This window comes from Triticum dicoccoides, chromosome 7A (genome assembly GCF_002162155.2).
Source record: "Triticum dicoccoides isolate Atlit2015 ecotype Zavitan chromosome 7A, WEW_v2.0, whole genome shotgun sequence".
NCBI lineage: Eukaryota > Viridiplantae > Streptophyta > Magnoliopsida > Poales > Poaceae > Triticum > Triticum dicoccoides.
Window position 1 is genome coordinate 233,010,047 of NC_041392.1, and position 13,888 is coordinate 233,023,934.

The following is a 13,888-nucleotide window of genomic DNA, read 5'->3' on the forward strand; positions in this document are numbered from 1 at the left end:
GACCCCACAGAACTCCAGGACCTCAATGAGGAAATGTAACCTGGCCGAGAGTTGCCCGGAGGCAATCCCGGTATCGGCACCATTCCACCCGTGGCGAGCGACGTCAACGTACGAGTGCTACATGGTGGGGGGCCTCTCAGAAAGTCGTCGAAGACACTGTCATCAAGACCAAATCCGAGGAGTTGGACGAAGAAAAGTTGAACATCCCGACCACAGGCATGGATCCCACCAGCTTGAAGATGGAAGAAACACGACAGAAGATCCTAAAGCACTCAAGAAAACCAATAAGGAGACGAATTGCTTGCTATGAAGGCAGGCCGATCAGCTGCAGTCCATAGAACTGCTCAACGCCTGCCCCGACCGCTGCCTCCCAGTTGATGATGCAGCCGCGCTACCGCAATCTGGCAGGGAAGTCAACAGCCATATCAATGGTCAGGCGTCACCTCCCCCACCGGCTTTCGCACGCCCGCGAATAACATGCACGCAGCAGCCGGGGTATTCGGGAACATCACTTTTCCTGCTCAGATCGGGCGCAGTCCGTGGAGGGGCTGGCACTCCTGAAGACGGTGGTCGTCCAGCAAAACGTCTATGTCAGATCCAAAAGCACAACCGCAACCATGGGTGACATCCACTCAACGGCAAGCTTGGCATCTCGGTCAAGCAGCCGCGCGCTTCCCCGCGCTGGTCAGATCAGCGGCTGGCGCGGTTGCACGAGGATGTCGGACGTCTAGGCTGGTCGTTCAATGAACAAGACCGCGCCACCGGCAGAGACGACGTACGTCACATCGTCACCGCCCTGCAAACAGATACCGACATACCAACCCTGTATCCGGCATGCTTTGCTGACGATATAGTCGACTATAAGTTCTCGGACAATTTCCATCTATGCCTCGTCGACAAGTACGACGAAGAATAAAACTCAAAGCTTTGGTTGGCTGACTACATAATAGTTGTGCAGCTGGTTAACGGGGATTCTTTTCACGCTATCAACTACATGCCGATCATGCTGAAAGGCTCGGTCCGTGCTTGATTAAACACTTTGCTGCCAGGTCAATCTTCTACTGGAATGACATACATCATGAGTTCATGGCAAACTTCATGGGCACCTACCAAAGGCCAGCCAGCCAACATGACCTTACCAATGTCATCCAACTCGTTGGCTCAAAAAGAAGAACGAGATTGTCGAAATCACCGGTGTTGAGGCCATTACAACATTAAAAAATGGATGTCGAGACGAGTTGTTGATGCGTGACTTGGGCAAGGCAACTCAATGAAACATGATGGATCTCATGAACATAGCTATTGCCTACGCTTCCGATTAGGAGGCCTGGGTGGCCAAGCAAAAGACCATGATGGCCCCGACACAGCTCAGCAATCCAGGAGCCTCCAGGGCAAAAGACAAGTATGGTCGTCCTCGGCGCAATAACGACAACCATAACCAGAAGCGTTGGAATGACGAGCACGGAGATGACAAGGTCAACACCGAGTTCGGAGGCCAGCGCCAGTGCGCTCCCGGCCAGAAGTAGCACCAGTGCTCAGACAAAAAGAAGCAAGGCGGTCCTGACTTTGACGAGATCATGGGCAGGCATGTGATTACCACTCACTAGAGGATGCATGTGATTACCACTCACTAGAAGATCCCGGTCTCCCTAGGGCCAACTACACAAACAGGCAATGCCACTGGCAATAGAGAGCAATGCGGGAAGCCAACAAGAACAAAGATGACGCCGAGGACAATAGGCATGACCCGTCCAAAGATGGCCGGGGTGGTGGCTCAAGCAGTGGCAACGGCAGGGCCGGTGCAAACATCAAGACGGTGAACATGATCTTCCGCACGGGCAAGTCCAAGAGGGCACAAAAGCTCGTGGATAGAGAGGTCTATGCTACGGATCCCGCAGTGCCACAATTTCCTGGACTGGTGGAATCAACCCATCTCCTTCGACCAGAGCGATCACCCGTGCAGGATTCCCCATCCTGGGAAGGCCACCTTGGTCCTCGACCCGATAGTTGAAGGCTGCCACCTCACCAGAGTCCTCATGGAGGACGGCACCAACCTCAACCTTTTGTACGTCCAGATGCTAAAGAAGATGGAAATTCCGAAGTCCCCTCGTCAGGCCGACCGACACAAGATTCATGGGAATCATCCTAGGCATGGAGGCCCAGCCTCTTGGTCAGATCACCCTGGACATGGTGTTCGGCACGTCGGACGACTACTGCCTTGAGAGCCTTTGCTTTGAAGTCGTTCCATGCAAAAGCGGCTATCATGCGCTCCTCGGTAGACCGACTTTTGCCAAGTTTGCCGTGGTGCCACACTATGCATATCTGAAGATGAAGATGCCGGGCCCCAAGGCGGTCATCACAACATCCGGCAACTACCAAAAATCCTACGAGGCCAACAAGGCTACAGTGGCACTGGCTGGAGAGGTGACCGCAGCGGAAGAGTTTGCCAACATGCGCGAGGCAGTCGACAAAGACGATATCATCATGACCAAGAAGAAGAAGCCGAGCTCCTCGTTCCAGCCGGCCAAGACACCCAAAGCGTCCAGGTCCACCCTACAAATTCCTCCAAGAAAGCTCATATCGGGACCACCTTGGACACGAAATAGGAAAGCACATTCTGTGACTTCCTCTGTGAGAAGTGGGAGATCTTCGCCTGGCAGCTATCCGATATGCCAGGCATCCCAGTGAATATCGCAAAGCACAGCCAACAGATGTTGTGGCAGTTCTTGTAACGAAAGCGCAGGGCCATGGGCGAGGAGATTGCGTAGCTCTTGGAGGTCGGATTCATCCGAGAAGTAAAGCACCCGACCTGGTTAGCAAACCCGGTCATGGTGCCGAAAAAGAACGACACATGGCACCTTTGTGTCAATTATAAAGACATCAGTAAGGTTTTCCCGAAAGAACCATATCCACTCTCCTGCATCGATCAGATTATCGACGCCACCATGGGGCACGAGTTGTTCTCGTTTCTGGACGCGTACTCCGGGTCCCACCGGATCCGAATGAAGGTGGCCGATCACGAGGCCACCTATTTCATCATGCTGTATGGTCGTTACTCACTCCGACGGAGGCCAGGGAGCGTTTGGTTACTGGATCTATCCGATGGGAGATGGTAGCACGGGATATTTTCAGCCGGTTTGGATGGCGGTCATGTAATAGGATAGGCAATTAGTTTTCCTATCTCTCTTTTGCCAGCCGGTTGTGGCTTTTATTTTTGTTCCTTAGCTCTTTGTGAGCAGCTTTTGTTTGAGACTTTAAGACTATTGTTGAACCTATTTGCTTGCTAATAAAGGTGGCTGTATGCATCACTCTGATGCAGAGGCCGGGGATGTCCCCCTTTTCTAAAAAAAAATCATCACGCTGTACACGCCGTTCTGCTACATCACCATGCCTTTTAGGTTGAAGAACGCATGCGCCACGTACCAGCATACGATGCACAAATGCCTGGATAAGCACGTCGGCGTACGATGCACAAATGTGGTTAGTGCAGTCCTGGTGGTTGAACGCAGGGAGGAGGGCCACACATACAAAGTCCAAAGGTCGGTCTACTATGTTTCTGAGGTGCTTTCGCCGTGCAAGACCAGATACCCGCATTATCAATAGATCGCGTAGACCGTCTTCATGGTGTTCCGGAAACTGCGGCACTATTTTCAGGCCTGCCCCCCATTACGGTAGCAAGCCAAGTCCCCCTGATATAATCAACAACAAAGATGCGACTGGCCAAATTGCCAAATGGGCCCTGGAATTGATGTCCTTCGAGATCAAATTCCAGACTCGCTGAGCTATCAAAGCACAGGTCTTGCCGATTTTGTTGTGGAGTGGACGGAGGACCAGCAACCTCACCAAGGAATTGATTATAAGCATTGGATCATGTACTTTGATGGTTCAAAGATGCTTCCTGGCTTGGGGGCTGGGGTAGTCCTATCACGCCCTTCGATGGCCATAACCACCGGCACACAGAGGCTTGAAGTGTGGGGGGATTCTGACCTCACTAACATAGGGGAACCTGGAAGATCTGAGCCCGGGGGACTACCAAAATTAAGCCCTAGTGTCATGCCTGCTAGGTGTCTCGACCTGAAATTATCTAGCAGGTCATTAAACTTAATCGGACAAGTCAAGTCATTACGTCACTATGGTTGCTAAGTAGCTGCTAGGTGCTAGAATCTGTGGTACTTCTCTACATTTCGTATATCATCCCACTGAACCAATCCATCTGCCACATCCCGCCTGCCTAAATGACTAACCTATTCAGCGACACCGCAAGCTTCTTCCCATGGTGGTCGGCGGCAACCAACGCTTGCCCAGCTAGCTTATGGAAGGGACTCAACTCCCTCATCACGCTTGTTGCCTGGGCTGCCTGGAAGCACCGCAACGCCGCTGTCTTCGATGGCCTACGGCCGTCTAACACAGACCTTGTGCGCGCCATCAAGGATGAAGCCACGCTTTGGGCTCGCGCGGGAGCCAAAGGGCTGCTAAATGTTATTCCTGTATCCTGATTTTGAGATGTTGAGGCTGAGCATCCTCCATCATGCTCATCTTGCACTCTTTTGGGACCCCAACTTGCGTACGCCCCGTTGAGTTGCTTCCCCCCTCTCTCCTTTGTATTCATTTGCTACTCTCCTCCCCTATCAATGCAATGATACACAACAATGCCTATTGACGAAAAAAAACTAACCTATTCAAAAGAACAGATTCAGTAATTTATGAATTTATGAGATAAACTGAATTATATAAAGCTAAAGCATGCTTGGCTGGTAGCCAAAAATTGGCTAGCCAATATTTCGGCATACGAACATTTGGGAATCCCAAAAACTTGCCAATAGAAATTAGCAAAATAAATTGCCTAAACATTCTGGCTGCAACCTAGGATGCAAAAAGTAACACTGGCTGCAACGCGCACAGGAGATATGGGCACTTGAAGCTTTCCAGCCAGTGATCCAGAAAATTGTCTAGAGTGAACCACTCGGCCGAACTAATTACCGGCAATACCAGCATACTGCTAGTAATTCTAGCTCTGCATTTTCATGCATCAATCTTAAAAAAGAAAACTCGCAATTGGCAGGCCAACAGAATAGAAGTACTCACATCGCCGAGGTCTCGATTCCTACTGAGCCCTTCCCTCCACCTCTCCACGTTTCTGCCGGCGTCTCCCGCACCGTCGCCTTCGCCCTCGCGATTTCCATTGGCAGGGACCTGCGCGATGGCTGCTTCGAGCTCTGCGCGGAGGAGGTCGCCACCCATGATGAGGCCCATGTCGAGCTCTCGGAGCGCCGCGCGGCGGTCGTCACCGGCGCGGAGACTCGCGACGTGGAGACAAGCGAGCGCGTAGGCGTGCCGCCACGCAGGCTCCACCTCGCTCCACGGCCCCGAGTGCAGCTGCTCCCAGGCCATCTCCCGCGCCGCCTCCGCCGCGCGCAGGTCCCCCGCGGCCGCCTTCTCCGCGGAGGCCACGAAGGCGAAGCCTCCCTCCTCGGTGATCTGCCGCAGCAGCATCGCCCGCTTCTCTCCTCCCGCCGCCGCTGCCGCTGTACCCGTCGGCTCGCCGGTGTCCATCTCGGAGTCGCTGAGCCCTTGGAAAAGCGCAAAAGCGGAGGTGATGAGGAGTGGAAAGGGAAGGAGATATTTTCGGGTGCCCGTGTGGGTCCGTGGTCGGTGTGCTGCTTAGGGCATGGCCAATGCTCCAGCATGGACTAGTGCCCCAGCTGCCACGTCTGTCTTAACGAGCCCAGCTCAGCGAAAGGTGTTGCCTGCAGACCAAAGGTGATGCTTGCAGAAGAGCCAGCCTCCTCATGTGAAAAGCAAAGAGAGAGAAGAGAAAAGAGGAGTATGCACGAAAAAAGCAAGAGAAGACCCGGTGTGCTTGACGTAGGAAAGAAACAGAGTCACTGCAAAATCTGAACCACAGACTAGTGCCTCCATTGCCCAGAATATTGTAAGACGGTGGTTTCATTTCTTCAGGCTTGCGTGGATTCGTTGGGGCATACGCATGGTAATGCCTCCGCTGTACATGCCCTTACTCGGATTCGGGCGTGAGGTGGATTGATTGGATATACGATTGTGCCCTCGCTCCTAGTAAGACATGAGATATTTTCGAGCCGGATACGTGAGCTCGGATGCGAGGCAGAGGAGCAAGATTTACTTTTCTACCCTTGGTCCTGTTCAGGCTAAGATATTTTCTGAGTAAAGATATTTGTACGTGAACGGCTAGTAAAGACGGCGGGAGTATCGGTGTATCACAAGGTTCCCTCCCTAGTCACGTTGACGTATTTTCGAGCTACATAAATATATATTAATACAAATGCCCGTGCGTTGCACCGGGCGATTAAATTAGTAGAACTCGGTCCTTATATCATTTCACAACACTTCTTATATTCAATTTGACAAAGTCGGTAAACATGTATCCTTGATTATCCAGTAAAAGCTTTCCTAACATCGTTCGCCAGGATGTGTTTCAGCTCCGTACTTTCATCCGATGACAAAATAGTGGTGTGCATAGAATGGTCTTGCAATTGTTTTTTGATTGTCCAAAGTAACACTAATATTTTTTGTAATTTTTGGAAATATTATTTGATTTTTTATAATGAATTCATTTTTCTATGACTAACAATTTCATTTGTAACTTTTTTGCACTGTTTAGGCTTGGAGTAAAATATAAGGACTTGGTATACACAACACGCACACTCTCAGAAAAAGATGAGAATATTTCTAAAAAAAAGAGATGAGAATAATAAGATTTAGTAACGACTTGAGATGATGTGAATATTAATATGTAACGATTCCTACTCAGTTTTCATGAAAGTTTGTAAAAACTTCAAAATATTTTCACCTCTATTAAATTCCTGCCAAAAAATTTCTATTTGCTAAAAGATAAAATATGTTTTTGTTTGAGTAACAATAAAATAGCAAAAAAAGATTAAAAAGAGAGAAACACACTCAAGAGCCAGCCCCGGCCCATCTTTCTTTAAGCCAACTTATAATAAAATAATAAGTAGCGGGTACACCTCCATCTGGTATTCTCGGCGACAAGCCCTACATGAACATATTTTTCAGAGTCCGCTGGTTACTCATCATTTTATTATGAAGTACATCCGTGAGCTTGAAGAGTGTAGACCAAAGAAGATGCAGCAAGTGGCCAATACATCCAGCAACAACGCCATATCAAGATGGGTCCATCCCCCTGAAGGTATAGCAAAAATTCGAGTCGATGGTGCTGTTTCAAGATCTGCGAAGGAAGGAACCTATAGTGCAATATGCAGGGACCATGATGGCAAATATTTGGTCTCATCAGCCATCAAAGTCTCGGGTATCACGGACCCGGGGACTCTCGAGGCGTTAGCTTGTCGCGAGGCGCTTGCTCTAGCCCTGGATCTTGGGCTGCCAAATATACTGGTTGGCTCAGATTGCAAAGTTGTGGTGAACGACATCAAGCTAGGCATGGGAAGTATGTATGAAAGCATAATGAAGGAAATAAGAAATACGTCCGAGCAATTTTAGCAATGCACCTTCATCTTCGAAGGTCGCGGTACTAATTTTGAGGCGCATAGCCTTACTAAGCACACCTTTGATCTGGACTTAGGGCGCCATTTGTGGCTTATAAACCCTCCAGACTTGAATTGTATCCCTATGAACGTTTTAGAGTAATAAAACAGTGTGTTTAGATGAAAAAAGAAAACCCCCAACGCTAGCCTCTTGCCGCAAAAAAATAAACAAAAATGCCAGCCTCTTCCATTGGTGTCTCCTCCTCGCTGGAGAACAGCGGCGGCAAACTTCTTCTCACTCTCGCCTCGCACTGTCTCCCCAATCCGGCTGAGAGCCTCCTGCACACCGCCGACTCGCTCTCCTTTGCCTCAGCTAGCCGTCCTCCTGCCATCGCTTAGCGGCGAGAACACCACGACGCCGCTCGCTCTTCTCCCGCCGACCTCATCTCCTCCTAGATCTCTGCAGAGCGCCTCCTGTTGGATGACCTCGCGTGTGCGCCGCCCGCCGCTTCACACATGAGCGCCGCCATCTTGCTTCCGTTCTAGAGAGCCTCCCGACAGCCGCCGCTGGCCTCTCCATTCTCCCCCGCGCCTGCCTGCCCTCTGCCTCGCCTTGCTTCCGCCCAAGGTCACTGCCTCCGCTCCATTAATAATATTGGGTTGGCATGGTAGTGTCATTAGGATTTTTTGCCTGACCTGTGTTAGTGAGCACTCATTCCACACAATTTTCTATCTATGATGGACTGAAAACTGAAGCTGAAATATTTTGGCAGGTAGTTAATTGTAAGGGCGATCTTGCACAGTTCTACCTGATGCACTGCGTAATCAAGTCTTTCCAGACTTGTTGAGCGCCTTTCCCCAGCTACAGGTTTGCAAATTCACCTTTTCTAGCTTGCTTCCCTGCTGTAATTTCCCAGTTTATGTTGTTCCATGCAGATAATTGCATAACAGAGGTTAATTCTGTCAATCAAAGACTCAACTTGCAAGTGATCCTCATGCCTTTGATCGATTTGGTTGGTTTGCCTGATGTTTATTATCTAGAAAACTAAAGTATTATTTTCTTCTGTGCTTCACCACTTAAAGAAAGGATTAACATATAGGTCCAGGTGCACTTTTTTGTCTTCACCTGATTGAAAATTATCATGTTAGCTAAGGCATTTTTGAGGGCAAAGCACACTATTATATATTTATGGTGTTTTATTTTATTGTGGTGCCATAATTTGATGATGAACCTATATTTTCGTAAATTCAGGGTATAACATGGTAAAGCTTACAATGCAATTACAATGAAGTGCAGAGTTCTAGTACTACGAATATCGATCGGTCTTATTAACGGATATGAAGTTTCTTTTTTATTTTACTATGAAGCAAGTCATCACAAAAATTCTCTTGCAGCCAAGTGTTGATATCAAAACGGTGCCATCTCAACTCATGGATATACTGCCACAAGTCCTGAAGTGAGCATCCCCTGAAATTGTAGTCCTCGTAACTAAAAAACAATTAGTGATCAGAAATGATACTCCCTCCGTCCGGGAATACTTGTCATCAAGATGAATAAAAGAGGATGTATCTAGATGTATTTTAGTTCTAGATACACCCCCTTTTATCCATTTTGATGACAAGTATTTCCGGACGGAGGGAGTACCCATTAACGAAGTATGAATTTATGTCATTTACATGTAGGATTAAAATTGGTGTAGTAACTAACCGTAATAAAGAGATCATCTCGGTCAAACTTCGAGCACGATTAGTCCAGTACTTTAATCTCACGCTTTTTTGTATTCACAACAGCTAAATACCAATGTGTGTTGCTCGTATTTATTGGAAGTTCAATCTGTAATAAAGATAATTAGGAAAATAAAAAATAAAAATGTATGAAACCTAGATCATGAAAATTATGGATATGGATATTACCATGTCATGCTTCATATATATTTTGACAAAATCTGTCATAAACTTACTATCTTCTTGTATTCCAAGGTTACCATCCCGTCTTAATAGCGAGGTAACAAAAGGACTCTCAAAATATACTTTGCTATCATTCTGGACTTGTATTTGGTCCTTTATACAACATATATATGTGCTGATCACCTATAATTAAGATTTAAAAAATACATTCTTCAGAAACTTGCATGCTAGATTAGCTTTTGCTGGTACATAATAGTACCGAATGAGCTAGAGAAAATAACATGGCATTCTCCATCATGTGTATGTCACTGATATCCCTTTTCCCACAAATCTAGAATCTACAGCCGACAGACCTAGCACATTGAGGGGAACATCATACATGGTGGGCTGACAACATTCTGAAAATTAATACGCAATTATCCTGATTCCCGAAGCAGAATTGTTAGAGATCATACTGAATTTTCAGCAACAACATACATGAGCTTCAGAGAGGAGAAGCAACAGAAATGCTGCTTCAGACCAAACAAGGCATGCTCTCTGTATCTCTCCTCTTCTTTAAGGATTCGTAGTTAGCAAGGTTGAGCAATATCAGAAATTCAGAAGCATGAGAGACAGGGTGCAATTAGTGTTGTAGGTTCAATTCCGGTTTGCTAATTAGGATGCAACCAACTACAATAGCAAAGTAAAATATGAGACGCGGGCAGGTTTTAATTACTACATTAACGCGGGACCACTATTACCAAGAATTGGAAGACGATGGCCACTAGAGCATGATGATGCATTGCAGAGTATGTGGACGACTGAAACATGGCAAGATTTGAAACAGGATGATTAAGAGCAGTGCTAAACTGAACCAAAAGCGTACAGTTGATGAATCCATATGCAAAGTCCACCAAGTTACCAAAGTTATTTAAATAATCTTTAAATAACACAATCCAAAATCATCGATCCACAGCATATATAAGATTATAAGGTCAGTCCTAATAGGATATATAGCCATAAGTATCTTACAACTGAACTTGTGGTAGCTAAATAGCTCCGATACTGAACATGTAGTTATTGTTCAGCTATTTGCAATATGATAAAGGATACAAATGCTTCACATCTCTTGTTTTCTCTTCTATTATATGCTTTACAAAGGTTAGTCAGTAGGAGATGCACTTGTTCTGTGGGTCTAATTTTTGACTTCTATATAACTATCAGTTTTAAACATATATTGGATGACTGAAACATGTCAAGATTTGGCCTCACTCTAATTTCTACCCTTGGTGACAGACTGAAAGAACTGGATCATCAGCCTCCACGATGAGACACACACAGCAAGGCAGACTCGGCCCTGCTTCAGCGAGTACAGGGGTTTGTCAACTGTCAGCGTCCGAGCTCAGACCGCTCATCACACCTCCAACAATGCTCATGAACACCTCATGCATGAGATCCAACGGAAGAAGGAAGACTTGTATGATGTGATAGCCAAGCAATAGTACGGCAACAGAGGTATCTTTGGAAAGCTTTCGACGGCTGTAGGCAACATTGGTTGGCTGGACGGACGTTCTTATTCCTCCAGCGAACTCGGCAGCAACATTGGACGTTCCGTCGAAAATTGCAATTTCGACGAGCTTTGATGGAGCTTGATTGATGGAGATTCCGGCCGAGTTCCTTTCCTTCTTATAGGAGGCAACACAAATCGGGGTCGGGCACTGAATTGCTTGGAGTTGGAGAAGGACACGGACTGCAATTTTCCATCCAAATCACGACAGAGAAGCACACCGAAGATTGGGAAGGATACAGCGGAAGAGGCCGGAGGGGACTGGCAGCCGCGGACAGCAAGCGAGCGAGCGTACGATGGCCGCCGTCGCCGTCGGGATAGCTCGCTGCAGCGGCATCCTCCTCATCCTGATTCTCTCCGTCGTGATGGCCTGGGAGTCCGCGCTGGTCGTGATGGCCTGGGAGTCCACGCTGGTGGGGGATAGGTGCGCCGTGGGCTCGCAGTCGCCGTGCGGTGCCGGGATGCATTGCGCCTCCTGCTTCCCGCTCGTCGGGGCTCCTGCTCCGCCACCTCGTCTGTCGTCGCCGGCACGGCCTCGGGGTCCCGCTGGTGGGCGATAGGTGCGCCGCGGGCTCGCAGTCACCGTGCGGCGCCGGCATACGTTGCGCCTCCTGCTCCCCGTTGGCCGGGGCCCTTGCTCCGCCACCCGTCCACCCCGTTCGCTGCGGCGGCCTGCAACACTGCCGGTGTGACAGTGAGCGTCTGCATATACGAAGAAACAGAGGACACGCGAAAGGGCTCTCTGTTTTATTGAATCGTTTTCTTTTCAGATACACTTACATAGGGAGTGCGGGTTGAATACCAAAAAATAGAAGGGCTTTTCTGCAAAAGTGCCGCGACGACGTACGAGATTAGGAAAAGATTTTGACGAAAATTTTGGTACCCCAAATTAGTACCACCTCGTTTATATTATGATTTTGTCTATACAAATTATAAAAATATATTAGACATGAAAAGAAAGTGTATTGTGACGGTGAACCCACGGAGTCAATCCGTGCTTTATTATTATTAGGGATAGATACTCTGTCCTATTCAAACAAGTGTGCGTCCATCACACTTATTTTGAATCGGACGAAGTACCTCTGTACACATTCCTATGAGCTATTTTAGATATTTCAATGTAGACCACATACAAAATCAAATAAGTAAACAGATATATTAAAATATGTCTACATATATCCGATTCGTAAAAAAATTAAAGCGGATTATATTCATAAACAGAAGGAGAATAACCTTTTGACGGGGTGAAAGGTTGGAGCACCGATTCATATGCAAATGGTACCGATAATTTCCATTTCGAATCTGTATTCGCATATGTTTTTCTAGCAAAACTGTTTTAAGAATATGGAATGTATTTTTTTTCAAAACGTTGCCTCATCGATTAATTAAGAAGAAGAGAATTGCCTAGTTAATTTATGGAAAACCAGGCGAAAACCAAAACAAACGAAGCACGGACAAACTACTCCCAAGACATGAAACCCCACAACCGTACAGGCGGTCCGCCAAACTCTCCAAAAACACAACATCCACAAACCCCTTCACTGCTACTACGCCAAGTGACTCCCCACGAGAACACCTCGACACAAGACATCAAGCACCTCCCAACCCACAACGAGAACCTAAACAAAGAGGACAAGCCGAGAGACCAAAGATCATCCATCAAGCAGCCATAGACACCTTGCTTTTGGCATCATTTTTGCCTTTGCCCGCCTTTTTTTTGTTTGCCCATTATTGTCATCCCCGTCAGGAGACAAGCAATTGACCTACCCAAACCAGGTCTAGCAACCTTCACACTGGCTAGCAAATCACAGAGTTCCTTCACGAAAAGAGCATTTGGATTTGGAGTAGGTGCCAACACAAGTGGCTCAAATGGTCATGCCACTCACATGCATCACCTGCCCGACGGGATGCATTTACATGATATGTAACCAGGAATGTTGTTCAACTATTTGAACGATGTTTCTCGTGAACTATGTGCAAGTGATTATGTTCGTACTGTGATAGTATTTGCCTTGATGTTTACTAATGACAGACAACCAATATCATTACCCATTTGTCGGTGTCAAAACCGGCGGATCTCGGGTAGGGGGTCCCGAACTGTACGTCTAAGGCGGATGGTAATAGGAGGCGGGGGACACAATATTTACCCAGGTTCGGGCCCTCTCGATGGAGGTAATACCCTACTTCCTGCTTGATTGATCTTGATGATATGAGTATTACAAGAGTTGATCTACCACGAGATCGGAGAGGCTAAACCCTAGAAGCTAGCCTATGGTATGATTGTTGTTGTCCTACGGACTAAAACCCTCTGGTTTATATAGACACCTAAGGGAGATAGGGTTACATAGAGTCGGTTATAAGGGAGGAAATCTACATATCCGAATTGCCAAGCTTGCCTTCCACGCAAAGGAGAGTCCCATCCGGACATGGGACGAAGTCTTCAATCTGGTATCTTCATAGTCCGACAGTCCGGCCAAAGTATATAGCCCGGCTGTCCGAGGACCCCCTAATCCAGGACTCCCTCAGTAGCCCCTGAACCAGGCTTCAATGACGACGAGTCCGGCGCGCAGATTGTCTTCGGCATTGCAAGGCGGGTTCCTCCTCCGAATACTCCATAGAGGATTTTGAACACAAGGATAGTGTCCGGCTCTGCAAAACAAATTCCACATACCACCATAGAGAGTACGATATTTCCACAAATCTATTCTGCTGACAACTTTTCATAATGTGACATCACGCCATGGCCTCGGTCATTATTTGAACCGTTTTTCCCTGCCCGCCACTGCACGTGTTGCGAGGCGGTTTTATTGGCACGTCTTGTCAAAGCAGAGACCGTGTCCCCTTATCACGGGATTCTCATCAATACGGGTGTGGGTAACCCAATCGTGCTCGTTAGTACGACTCCTCGATTTTAGGCAAGTACCAAACGGCCATGCGGAGGACGCTTGATATTTAC

At 47.5% G+C, this 13,888-nt stretch overlaps 1 protein-coding gene across 1 annotated transcript in view; it reads right to left on the reverse strand.

Moving 5' to 3' along the window:
- LOC119331051 (lysine-specific demethylase JMJ30-like) overlaps window positions 1-5,644 on the reverse strand; it is a 12,934-nt gene extending 7,290 nt beyond the window's left edge. Inside the window, exon 1 of the mRNA XM_037604220.1 lies at window positions 5,086-5,644. Coding sequence (XP_037460117.1) covers window positions 5,086-5,553 — 468 coding nt within the window. The 5' untranslated portion in view covers window positions 5,554-5,644. The remainder of the gene's footprint in view (window positions 1-5,085) is intronic.
- Window positions 5,645-13,888: the final 8,244 nt, after the last annotated feature.